This window comes from Leucoraja erinacea, chromosome 15, assembly GCF_028641065.1.
Source record: "Leucoraja erinacea ecotype New England chromosome 15, Leri_hhj_1, whole genome shotgun sequence".
In the NCBI taxonomy this organism is placed as follows: Eukaryota; Metazoa; Chordata; class Chondrichthyes; order Rajiformes; family Rajidae; genus Leucoraja; species Leucoraja erinaceus.
Window position 1 is genome coordinate 43340381 of NC_073391.1, and position 13757 is coordinate 43354137.

Here is a 13757-nt window from a genome sequence, read left to right on the forward strand (position 1 = left end):
AGGGGTTGGACAGGCTAGATGCAGGAAGATTGCTCCCGATGTTAGGGAAGTCCAGGACAAGGGGTCACAGCTTAAGGATAAGGGGGAAATCCTTTAAAACCGAGATGAGAAGAACTTTTTTCAGATTCAGATTCAGATTCAGATTCAATTTTAATTGTCATTGTCAGTGTACAGTACAGAGACAACGACATGCATTGGACAACGAAATGCATTAAGACAACGAAGACACACAGAGAGTGGTGAATCTCTGGAACTCTCTGCTGCAGAGGTTAGTTGAGGCCAGTTCATTGGCTATATTTAAGAGGGAGTTAGATGTGGCCCTTGTGGCTAAGGGGATCAGAGGGTATGGAGAGAAGGCAGGTACGGGATACTGAGTTGGATGATCAGCCATGATCATATTGAATGGCGGTGCAGGCTCGAAGGGCCGAATGGCCTACTCCTGCACCTAATTTCTATGTTTCTATGTTTAAAGCTTTTCCCTGTAACTCAGCACATGTGACCACAAACCAAACTAAACTGATGTGTACAAACACTCGCTAGGCTCCCAGTCAAGTTCAAGTTCAAGTGAGTTTATTGTCTTGTGTCCCTGTATAGGACAATGAAATTCTTGCTTTGCTTCAGCACACAGAACATAGTAGGCATTTACTACAAAACAGATAAATGTGTCTATATACCATGATATAAATATATACACACATGAATAAATAAACTGGTAAAGTGCAAATAACAGAAAGTGGTTATTAATAATCAGAGTTTTGTCCGAGCCAGGTTTAACAGCCTGATGGCTGTGGGGAAGTAGCTATTCCTGAACCTGGTTGTTGCAGTCTTCAGGCTCCTGTACCTTCTACCTGAAGGTAGCAGGGAGATGAGTGTGTGGCCAGGATGGTGTGGGTCTTTGATGATACTGCCAGCCAATTTGAGGCAGCGACTGCGATAAATCCCCTCGATGGAAGGAAGGTCAGAGACGATGATGGACTGGGCAGTTTACTACTTTTTGTAGCCTTTCCCTCTCCAGGGCGATCAAATTGCCGAACCAAGCCACGATGCAACCGGTCAGCATGCTCTCTACTGTGCACCTGTAGAAGTTAGAGAGAGTCTTCCTTGACAATCCGACTCTCCGTAATCTTCTCAGGAAGTAGAGGCGCTGATGAGCTTTTTTGATAATTGCGTTAGTGTTCTCGGACCAGGAAAGATCTTCAGAGAAGTGCACGCCCAGGAATTTGAAGCTCTTGACCCTTTCAACCATCGACCCGTTGATATCAACGGGGCTGTGGGTCCCCCTCCTACTCCTTCCAAAGTCCACAATCAGTTCCTTGGTTTTGCTGGTGTTGAGGGCCAGGTTATTGCGCTGGCACCATGTGGACAGTTGCTCGATCTCCCTTCTATACTCTGACTCATCCCCATCAGTGATACGCCCGACAACAGTGGTGTCATCAGCGAACTTGATGATGGAGTTCGCACTGTGGTTCGCTACGCAGTCATGGGTATAGAGTGAGTACAGCAGGGGGCTGAGCACGCAGCCTTGAGGTGCTCCCGTGCTGATTGTTATCGAGGCTGACACATTTCCACCAATACGAACAGACTGTGGTCTGTGGATGAGGAAGTCGAGGATCCAGTTGCAGAGGGATGCGCAGAGACCCAGTTCTGCGAGTTTGGTAACCAGTTTGGAGGGGATGATTGTGTTAAATGCCGAGCTATAATCAATGAATAACAGCCTGACATATGAGTTTTTGTTGTCCAAGTGGTCCAGTGCGGAGTGGAGGGCCAGCGAGATCGCATCCACCGTTGATCTGTTGTGGCGGTAAGCGAACTGCAGTGGGTCCAGGTTTTTGTCGAGGTAGGAATTGATTTGCTCCATGATCAACCTCTCAAAGCATTTCATCACCACTGGCGTTAGTGCCACTGGTCGATAGTCATTGAGGCACGTCACCTTACTCTTCTTGGGCACCGGTATAATTGATGCTCTTTTAAAGCAGGTGGGGACCTCAGACCTCAGAAGTGAGAGGTTGAAAATGTCCGTAAAAACTCCCGCCAGTTGGTCCGCACAGGTTTTTAGAACACGACCGGGTATACCATCAGGTCCAGGTGCTTTTCGGGGGTTCACCCCTCTGAAGGATTTCCTGACGTCGGCCTCTGTGACTGAGACTGAAATGCCATCACAGCGAATGGGGGATCGGGAAGGCACATCAGTATTCTCCCTGCCAAAGCGTGCGTAAAACGCATTGAGCTCGTCAGGGAGTGATGTTACACCAACATTCAAGCTGCCTCCTGGTTTTGCCTTGTAGGAGGTGATTGCAATCAAGGATTGGAAAAGAGAAGAAGGCAGCCTCCAAGATGGGCCCCCCCCCCAAGGTCAAAAGTGATAGGAGCAGAATTAGGCCATTCGACCCACCAAGTCTACTCCGCTATTCAATCACGGCTGATCTATCTCTCCCTCCCAACCCTATTCTCCTGCCTTCTCCCCATAACCCTTGACACCCGTTCTAATCAAGATTCTATCTATCTCTGCCTTAGAAATATCCACTGACTTGGCCTCCACAGCCTTCTGTGGCAAAGAATTCCACAGATTCACCACCCTCTGACTAAAGACATTTCTCCTCATCTCCTTCCTAAAGGAACGTCCTTTAATTCTGAGGCTGTGACCTCTAGTCCTGGAATCTCCCACTAGTGGAAACATCCTCTCCACATCCACTCTATCCAGGCCTTTCACTATTCGGTACGTTTCAATGAGGCCCCCCCCTCATTCTTCTCAACTCCAGCGAGTACAGGCCCGGTGCCGTTAAACGCTCATCATATGTTAAATGCAGAGGAAACAATCCAAGTCTGTCCAATCTAATATCCCCTAACCCAGGCATTGTTCTGGTAGACAAAAGGACACAAAGTGCCGCAGTAACTCAGTGGGTCAGGCAGCATCTCTGGAGAACATGGATAGGTGACATTTCAGGTCAGGACCCAGTCTGTAGAAGTGGCAGCATGGGTAGAGTGGTAAGGAAGGCTTATGACATGCATAGAGAGTGATAGAGCATGGTTACAGGCCCTTCGGCCCAACTTGCCCATGCCAACCAAGATGCCCCATCTACACTGGCCACATTTGGCCCTTATCCCTCTGAACTCACCCTATCCACAAATCTATCCAAATGACTTGTATGTCATTGCAGTCCCTGCCTCAATTACCTCCTTTTAGTTCCTTTGAGGACGGTTCAGTTGCCTGATAACAGCTGGGAGGGGGAAGATACGGTCCCTGAATCTGGAGGTGTGCGTTTCTAGTTCTGTACCTCTTTGTTTTCATTAGTTTAGTTTAGTTGAGTTTATTTTAGTTTAGTTTAGTTTAGAGATACAGCACGGAAACAGGCCCTTCGGCCCACCGACCAGCGACCCCCGTACACTAATGCTATCCTACACACACTAAGAACAATTTTACATTTCCACCAAGACAATGAACCTACAAACCTGCACGTGTTCGGGGAGTGGGAGGAAACAGAAGATCTTGGAGTAAACCCACGCAGGTCACGGGGAGAACGTTCAAACTCCGTACGGACCTGCGCCCGTCGTCGGGATGGAAGCCGGGTCTCCGTCGCCGTGAGGCAGCAACTCTGCCGCTGCGCCACCGTGCCGCCATGTGCAGCGTTCGAGATCAGCCGACTTACCTTGAGCTTCTTAAACATCTCCACGTTGATGGCCTTCACCTCCTCGAGCTGGTGCCGAAGGCTGACGAGGGCGTCCTGCTTCTCGTGAATGTCTTTCTCCAGCAGCTTCATGGCGACCTCGATCTCCTGCTTCATACTGATCTGCACCAGCAGGTCACACTCCACGTCCTGACGGATAGAACAACACAGTCACCTCCACCTAGTGAGCACCGTGCAGTTTAGTCTAGAGATACCGCGGGGGAAACAGGCGCTGCAGCCCACCGTGTCCGCGCCGACCAGCGATCCTCCCCTCCCCCCACCTCTCCCCGTACACCAGCTCTAACGTTATCCCAAGACTGGATAGACTCGGCTTGTACTCGCTAGAATTTAGAAGATTGAGGGGGGATCTTATAGAAACTTACAACATTTTTAAGGGTCTGAAGAAGGGTTTCAGCCTGAAATGTTGCCTATTTCCTTCGCTCCATAGATGCTGCTGCACCCGCTGAGTTTCTCCAGCATTTATGTGTACCTTCGATTTTCCAGCATCTTCAGTTCCTTCTTAAACAAAATTCTTAAGGGGTTGGACAGGCTAGATGCAGGAAGATTGTTCCCGATGTTGGGGAAGCCCAGAACAAGGTGTCACGGTTTAAGGATAAGGGGGAAATCTTTTAGGACCGAGATGAGAAAAACATTCTTCACACAGAGAGTGGTGAATCTGTGGAATTCTCTGCCACAGAAGGTAGCTGAGGCCAGTTCATTGGCTATATTTAAGAGGGAGTTAGATGTGGCCCTTGTGGCTAAAGGTATCAGGGGGTATGGAGAGAAGGCAGGTAGCGATACTGAGTTGGATGATCAGCCATGATCATATTGAATGGCGGTGCAGGCTCGAAGGGCCGAATGGCCTACTCCTGCACCTAGTTTCTATGTTTCTACGTCCTACATACTGACGGCCAACAATCTCCCCTTCATACAAGTTGGGCGCGGCTGGGTGGCGCAGCGGGTGGAGTTGCCGCTTCACAGCGCCGGAGACCCGTGTGTTTCGATGCTGACCGCGGGTGCTGCCTCTACGGAGTTTGTAAATTCTCCCTGGGACCTGCGTGTGTTTCCTCCGGATGCTCCAGTTTTCCACCACTCTCCAAAGACCTGCAGGCTAATTGGCTTTGGTAAAATTGTAAATTGTCCTAGCGTGTGGGGTAGTATTAGTGTTCGGGGTGATCACTGGTCGGTGTGGACTCGGGAGGGTGAGGGGGGGGCTGAAGGGCCTGATTCCGCAATGTACCTCTAAACAGAAGTAACGATGATGAGAGCCCACCGGCGTAGTTCTGAAGTTCACGAGGCAGAATTAGGCCACTCGGCCCATCAAGTCCACTTCGCAATTCAAGCATGACTGATCTATCTCTCTCCCTCCTAACCCCATTCCCCTGCCTTCTCCCCATCACCTCTGGCACCCGTTCTAATGAAGAATCTATCTATCTCTGCCTTAAAAAATATCCATTGACTGGGCCTCCGCAGCCTTCTGTGGCAATGAATTCCACAGATTCACCACCTTCTGACTAAAGACTTTCCTCCTCATCTCCTTCCTCAAGGAACGTCCTTTAATTCTGATGGTGCTCGACTCTCCCACTAGTGGAAACATCCTCTCCCCCACGTCCACTCTGTAGATGGCACCTACCTGACGTAAGCGGGATTCTGCCCTCAGCTGTCGATGTGCCTCATTGTAAACGTCATCCATGCCGGGGTGACAACCCTGGCAGGCCTCCAGCTCCTCCGACATGCTCTGTTTCTCCAACTGAACGGGTTAAAAAAAAAACACCTTCTGTTAGAGGACAGAGTGTATAATGGCGGCCGGGTCGGTCACGGGGGAGAAGGTACAAACTCTGTACTGACAGCCCCTGTAGTCAGGATTGACCCCGGAGTGCTGCAAGCACTGAGGGGCAGCAACTCTACCGTTGCACCACCTCCCCGCCCTGGAATTGATCGATATTTTATTGTCCCGCGGACTTGGTGTTACGTTAAACTCTTTGTTTTGCGAACGGTGCACAAGTATGTAAAGGGTCGCCACGTAAAGGGCGCTGACGACGGTACAACACATTGTGTGCGTGTAGATAGGTGCTGGCCTTGGGGTTATGTACAGCACGAATATTGTGGGCCGAAGGGCCTGTCCTTGTGCTGTGCTGTTCTATGCATCATCGATGGCCCACTTACACCGAGCGCATCCAATTCCAACTTGGACTTGGCCACGGTTTTGAATCTTTAACTACGGACCTGCCGACTTTAACATTCTCGAACACGGGCCCCGTATCTGAGGAAGGATGTGCTGGCGCTGGGGAGGGTCCAGAGGAGGTTTACGAGAATGATCCCAGGAATGAGTGGGTTAGCACATGACAGCACTGGGCCTGTACTTACTGGAGTTTAGAAGGATGGGGGGTGGGACCTCATTGAAATTTACCAAATAGAAACATAGACAATAGGTGCAGGAGTAGGCCATTCGGCCCTTCGAGCCTGCACCGCCATTCAATATGATCATGGCTGATCATCCAACTCATTATCCTGTCCTGTACCTGCCTTCTCTCCATACCCCCTGATCCCTTTAGCCACAAGGGCCACATCTAACTCCCTCTTAAATATAGCCAATGAACTGGCCTCAACTACCTTCTGTGGCAGAGAGTTCCAGAGATCCACCGCTCTCTGTGTGAAAAATGTTTTTCTCATCTCGGTCCTAAAAGATTTCCCCTTTATCCTTAAACTGTGACCCCTTGTCCTGGACTTCCCCAACATTGGGAACAATCTTCCTGCATCTAGCAATAGTGAAAGGCCTGGATGTGGAGATGATGTTTTCACTAGTGGGAGAGTCTAGGACCAGACGCCATAGCCTCAGAATTGAATTGTTCCTTTCAGAAGGAGATGAGGAGGAATTTAGTGAGTCAGTGGGTGGTGAATTTGTGGAATTCACTGCCACAGAAGGCTGTGGAGGCAATGAAGGCAGAGATAGATAGATTCTTGATGAGTGCGGGTGTCAGGGGTTATGGGGAGAAGGCAGGAGAATGGGGTTAGGAGGGAGAGATAAATCAGCCATGATTGAATGCTGGAGTAGACATGATGGGCCGAATGGCCTAATTCTGTTCCTATCACTTATGAGCGTGAACGTACCTCGAGTTGTTTTTGGGCTGTGAATAACATTTCAACGTTGTCGTTACGAAACTGGAGGTTTTCCTCTTGCAAGCGGATGATGCTGTTCTTAGCAATTGCTAACTATACGAAAGAAGAGAGAGAGAGAGAGAGGATCACGAGTCACAAGGTAGCGGCAACAACAAAAGGTTAATCACATGTTCTGGCTCCATCCAAGACCGCAAATCAAAATAGGACGTACATAGTAAATGGTAGGGAATTGAAGAATGTAGGTGAACAGAGGGATCTGGGAATAACTGTGCACAGTTCCCTGAAAGTGGAATCTCATGTAGATAGGGTGGTAAAGAAAGCTTTTGGTGTGCTGGCCTTTATAAATCAGAGCATTGAGTATAGAAGTTGGGTTGTAATGTTAAAATTGTACAAGGCATTGGTGAGGCCAATTCTGGAGTATGGTGTACAATTTTGGTCGCCTAATTATAGGAAGGATGTCAATAAAATAGAGAGAGTACAGAGGAGATTTTCTAGAATGTTGCCTGGGTTTCAGCAACTAAGTTACAGAGAAAGGTTGAACAAGTTAGGGCTCTATTCTTTGGAGCGCAGAAGGTTAAGGGGGGACTTGATAGAGGTTTTTAAAATGATGAGAGGGATAGACAGAGTTGACGTGGAAAAGCTTTTCCCACTGAGAGTAGGGAAGATTCAAACAAGGGGACATGACTTGGGAATTAAGGGACTGAAGTTTAGGGGTAACATGAGGGGGAACTTCTTTACTCAGAGAGTGGTAGCTGTGTGGAATGAGCAGTCCAGTGAGGCAGGTTCGTTTTTTTTATCATTTAAAAATAAATTGGATAGTTATATGGATGGGAAGGGAATGGAGGGTTATGGTCTGAGCGCAGGTATATGGGACTAGGGGAGAATACGTGTTCGGCACGGACTAGAAGGGTCGAGATGGCCTGTTTCCGTCCTGTAATTGGTATATGGTTATATGGTTATGGCAAGCAATTGCAAAGTAGCTAGACACAAAATGCTGGAGTAACTCAGCGGGTCAAGCGGCATCTCTGGTGAAAATAAATAAACCACGTTTCGGGTCGAGGCCCTTCTTCAGAATGAGAATCAGGGGGAGAGGGAAACCAGAGGTAATGACAAGGTGCAAAGAACAAAGGAAACAAAGACGTGAAAAGGACAAATCAAAGGCAAATTCAAATCAAAGACAAATAGCAGAGTTATGGACGCAGCCCAGACCATCACACGAACCAACCTCCCTTCCATTGACTCCATGTACACCTCACGCTGCCTCGGCAAGGCCAGCAGCGTAATCAAGGACCGGTCTCACCTTCTTCACCCCCTCTCCCATCAGGCAAGGGGGATAGAGGTGTGAAAACACACACCTCCAGATCCATGGACAGTTTCTCCCCTGCTGTTAGCCATCCTTACCACAACCAGGGAGCAGTGCTGTACTACCATCTACCTCATTGAAGACCCTCGGACTATTTTTAGTTGTCCTATACTGGACCTTAACTCACACTAAACGTTATTCCCTTCATCTTGTATCTGTACACTGCGGACGGCTTGATTGTAACCATGTATAGTCTTTCCGCTGGTGGATAGCACAAACAAAAGGCTTTTCACTGTACCTCGCTACATACGTGACAATAAACTAAACTCTTTATGCTCTTTCACCGCAACTCCCACTAAGGGCGGCACAGTGGCTCGAGCTACTGCCTCATAGCGTCAGAGACCCGGGTTCGATCCTGACCTCGGGTGCTGTCTGTGTGAAGTTTGCACGTTCTCCCCGCGACCGCGTGGGTTTCCTCCGGGGGGCTCCGGGTTTCCTCCCACATCTGCGGGATTTGTAGGTTCATTGGCCTCTGCCGATTGTAAATGGTCCCTAGTGTGTGAGATAGCGCTGGTGTACGGGGTGATCGCTGGGCAGCGAGGACTGTGGGCCGAAGGGCCTGTCTCCACGCTGTGTCTCCAAAATGTAAAGTCACGGCCAGGACCGTTTTCGAGGTTTGCGCGCACACGCCCTCTAACACTGGGCGCGGGTTTGTAGGTTCATTGGCCGCTGTAAATTGTGCCTAGTGTGTAGGGAGTGGCTGCACAAGTGGGATAACAGGATGAGTGTGAAGCGGTGACCAATGGCCGGCGTGGGCTCGGTGGGCCGAAGGGCCTGTTTCCATGCTGTATCTCTAAACTAAGTACATAAACGTTAGTAACAACCAAATGCCATTAGTTTTAGTTGTCTAGTTTGGGTTTAGAGATACAGTGCGGAAACAGGTCCTTCGGGCAACAGAGTCCACGCCAATCAGCGATCCCCGCACGAGGAGAGTGTACAAACTCCGCACAAACAGCACCAGTAGTCGGGATCGAACCCGCGTCTCTGGCGCTGTGAGGCAGCACCTCTACCGCTGATCCACCGTGCTGCTCTAATGTGTGGTTTATTCAACTGTTGAGGCAGTGAATCCATTTCTCTGTGGATTGTCACCGTGTCATGGTGGAGAAGCTCGTGTGGACCTGAGATCCTGAGAGCGATGCCGTCTGGAGCTATGCTCCTGGTAGGGCCACCCATGGCGGTAAGGTCGAGGGGGAGGTCTCTGACAAAGAGCAACCCAACCAAGACCTCAACGGTGGAACAGGCGGAGGACGATGGCTGACCTTGGTGGAGCGGCACAACGGCTGGGAAGGCGGATGACGGCTGCAGCAGAAAAGGGTCTCCGGTCGTCTTGGGCTCCATGCCACTGGATCCTGACCCAGATCTGTCAAGGACCGTGGGGTGTCTGTCTGTGCACCAGCCTCCCCGCGTTACACAAAGTCACGCACCAGGCGTCCTCCATATAGGCAATAGCACCTTGGAGACTCCCATGGCCAGCCACGACCGAAGGGGGGGCCTAACAGGCACAAGATCTCAGCCTTGGAAGTGGCCAAAGGCACGAATGTTTAAAATCTGGAGAATGCATCAGTAATTTTGAAATCTAAAGTCAGTACCTCTTCAATCAGTTTAGAGTTTGCCGTTTCGAGTGATGAAACTCTGCCCTGCAGGCTGCCGACTGTAGAACTGAAAGCAGAAACACATAATTATCCACCGGAAGAACCAAACCAACCCAAGGATTGGGCACACATAATATAGTTGTTGCCATAGTGATACAGCATGGAAACAGGCCCTTCGGCACAACCTGCCAACGCCGACCAACATGCCCCCATCTACACTAGTCCCACCTGCCTGTGTCTGGCCCATATCCCTCTAAACCGGTCCTATCCCTTTCCTTGTCCTAATGTTTTTTTAAATGTTCAAAAGTTCTAGGAGCAGAATGAAGCCATTCGGCCCATCTATTCTACGCCGCCATTCAACCAAGCCTGGTCTATCTTTCCCTCTCAACCCCATTCTCCTGCCTTCTCCCCATAACCCGACACCCGTACTAATCAAGAATTGGTTAATCTCTGCCTATCGACCTGGCCTCCACAGTCGTCTGTGGAAATGAAACTACCTCCACTGGCAGCTCGTTCCATGTAACTACCACCCTTTGTGTAAAAATAAGTTGCCCTTAAGATTCCTATTAAATCATTCCCCCCCCCCCCCCCCCCCCCACTCACCGTAAACCTGTACATCCAATGGTTTTTGATTCCCCTGCTCTGAGTAAAAGACTCTGTGCATCTCCCCAATCTATTCTTCTGGTGATTTTATACACCTCTATAAGATCACCCCTAGATGCAGGAAGATTGCTCCCGACGTTAGGGAAGTCCAGGGCAAGGGGTCACAGCTTAAGGATAAGGGGGAAATCCTTTAAAACCGAGATGAGAAGAACTTTTTTCACACAGAGAGTGGTGAATCTCTGAAACTCTCTGCCACAGAGGGTAGTCGAGGCTTGTTCATTGGCTATATTTAAGAGGGAGTTAGATGTGGCCCTTGAGGACAAGGGGATCAGGGGGTATGGAGAGAAGGCAGGTACGGGATACTAAGTTGGATGATCAGCCATGATCATATTGAATGGTGGTGCAGGCTCGAAGGGCCGAATGGCCTAATCCTGCACCTAATTTCTATGTTTCTAACATGTATGAACAAGGTGTCAAATAAAAATCAGCAAGTCAGGCAGCCTCTGTGGCTAATGAACATATGAAACTTACAAAATTCTTAAGGGGTTGGACAGGCTAGATGCAGGAAGATTGTTCCTGATGTTGGGGAAGTCCAGAACAAGGGGTCAGTTTAAGGATAAGGGGAAAGTCTTTTAGGACCGAGATGAGAAAAGCATTTTTCACACAGGGAGTGGCGAATCTGTGGAATTCCCTGCCACAGAAGGTAACCATATAACCATATAACAATTACAGCACGGAAACAGGCCATCTCGGCCCTACAAGTCCGTGCTGAACAACTTTTTTTCCCCTTAGTCCCACCTGCCTGCACTCATACCATAACCCTCCATTCCCTTCTCATCCATATGCCTATCCAATTTATTTTTAAATGATACCAACGAACCTGCCTCCACCACTTCCACTGGAAGCTCATTCCACACCGCTACCTCTCTCTGAGTAAAGAAGTTCCCCCTCATATTACCCCTAAACTTCTGTCCCTTAATTCTGAAGTCATGTCCTCTTGTTTGAAGGTAGTTGAGGCCAGTTCATTGGCTATATTTAAGAGGGAGTTAGATGTGGCCCTTGTGGCTAAAGGGATCAGGGGGTATGGAGAGAAGGCAGGTACAGGATACTGAGTTGGATGATCAGCCATGATCATATTGAATGGCGGTGCAGGCTCGAAGGGCCGAATGGCCTACTCCTGCACCTATTTCCTATGTTTCTGTTTCTATGAAATGGCAGACCATTCATCATGCCGTGACATGTGGTGAGATGTTTGGGGTACGGAGTAACTCGACTGAGTGGGTTCCCTTTGAAGGCTCTTGTGCACGGAATATGTATTGAACGTTGTGGCCACGACATCCCTGCCCGGCATGCCACCACACGTACTGGGCCACCACCGGTTTTCCGACACCCTTGCCTCCAGAGCCTTTCCAAGTTATCCATTTTGCCGGGCCAACGGAGGTCACGTAATCATAATACAACAGAGGGGGCGGCACGGTGGCGCAGCGGAAGTGTCGCTGCCTCACAGAGCCGGAGACTCGGTTTCGATCCTGACTGCAGGTGCTGTCTGTGCGGAGTTTGCACGTTCTCCCCGGGTGCACTGGTTTCCCTCCCACGCTCCAAAGACGTGCAGGTTTGTAGGTTAATTGGCTTGGGTAAACTCGTGAATTGTCCCGAGTGCGTGTAGGACAGTGCTAGGGTGCAGGGTGATCGCTGGTCGATGCGGACTCGGTGGGCCGAAGGGCCTGTTTCCACGCTGAAAGGGTAAAACCAAAAGGAAAGGGCAAAAGATTCAGAGCGACCTACTTCAGCTGTCTATTGAGCTCTTCCACGTAGTTCTTCTGATCCAGGATAGCAGAGATCTGTCCATCACTGAAATAAAAAACAGAGACTCGTTTATAACGCTTCCGAGAAAGAGCTAACTTTGACAGTCCAGGGGCTGCTTTTAAGAGGCAGTGGGGTGAAGTCAAATCATTCTGCAGTCCCAAGTACATCAATACTACTCTGAGGCAACAATAGTCGCACCCCGTTCACCCCCTCTTCTCCCCTCCCCCACCACGCAGGGTAATCTCACCCCGGTCACTTCTCCCCTCTTCCATCAGGCAAGATAGTCAAGGGGAACAAAGGTGGAACTGCCCTGGGATAATCTGCAACGTTGTCGGCGCCCTTTATGTGGCCACCCTTTGCATACCTTGACTATGCAACACAAAGAGTATCACTGTGACTTGTCACATGTCATTCATTCATTCATTCAATTCATTCATTCATTCATTCATTCATACATTCATTCATCATTTCATTCATTCATTCATTCATTCATTCATTCATTCATTCATCCTCACTCCAGTCACTCCCTCTTCTCCCCTCTCCCACCAGGTACAGAAGTGTGAAAACACACACCTCCAGATTCAGGGACAGTTTCTTCCCAGCCGTTATCAACTAGATGGTCCTGTCACCAGCTAGAGAGCGATCCTGACCTACCGTCTACCTGATTGGAGATCCTCGGGCTATCTCCAATCGGATGTTACCTTGCACTAAACGCTATCCACGTTATCCTGTATCTGTACACTGTGGGCGGTTTGATTGTAATCATGTACGGTCTTTCCGCTGACTGGATAGCTCTACCGCTGCGCCACTGACCCGCCTCAGAGATACAGCACGGACACGGGTCCGTCGACCCACCGAGCCCACGCCGTTCACACTGGTTCTAAGTCACCCCACTTTCACATCCACTCCCGACAATTTTACGGAGGTCGGTTTAACCACAAACCCGCACGTCTTTGGGAGAGGGGAGGACGCTGAGGAAATGCACGCCGTCACGGGGAGAACGTGCAAACTTCACACAGACAGCACCCGAGGTCAGGATCCAACTCGGATCTCCGGCGCTGTGAGACAGTTCATAAGATCATAAGTGACAGGAGTAGAATTAGGCCATTCGGCCCATCAAGGCTACTACGCCATTCAATCATGGCTGATCTATCACTCCAACCCCATTCTCCTGCCTTCTCCCATAATCCCCGACTCAAGAAGTGATGCCACTTGTGATTTAATCAATGTGTTCTTTAAATGGGAAAAACAGCAAGGTAGACATTTGCAGGCGTTGCTTCCCTATGGAAAAATTCCCAACCTTCCCAGAGGAGCGCATATGGTGCAGGACAGCGCAGCGTCTGCAGCAATTACCTCTCGAAGCATCCGTTGTTGTCATTGTCACCTTTCAGGTACATGGAGAAGTCAATAACTCCAACCTGGGGAAGAAATGGGACTGAGGTGAGACACAATGAATGGTTACAAGATAATGATCTTCCTCCCATCACAACTCCATCAGTTTATTGTAGCTTTAGTTCCTTTGGTTTTAGAGATACAGCGCAGAAACAGGCCCACCGCCGACCACCAATCCCCGCACACTAACACTTTCCTACACGCACTGGGGACAAT

The 13757-nt window shown here is 49.5% G+C and overlaps 1 protein-coding gene across 2 annotated transcripts in view; it reads right to left on the reverse strand.

The window, feature by feature from the left end:
- rufy2 (RUN and FYVE domain containing 2) overlaps positions 1–13757 on the reverse strand; it is a 50756-nt gene that overhangs the window by 23898 nt on the left and 13101 nt on the right. For both annotated transcript variants that reach the window (XM_055647299.1, XM_055647298.1), the window contains exons 5-10: positions 13503–13567; positions 12129–12194; positions 9738–9807; positions 6777–6878; positions 5299–5415; positions 3648–3815 (exon numbers count right to left, since the gene is read on the reverse strand). In XM_055647299.1, the coding sequence (XP_055503274.1) occupies positions 3648–3815; positions 5299–5415; positions 6777–6878; positions 9738–9807; positions 12129–12194; positions 13503–13567 (588 nt within the window). The remainder of the gene's footprint in view (positions 1–3647; positions 3816–5298; positions 5416–6776; positions 6879–9737; positions 9808–12128; positions 12195–13502; positions 13568–13757) is intronic.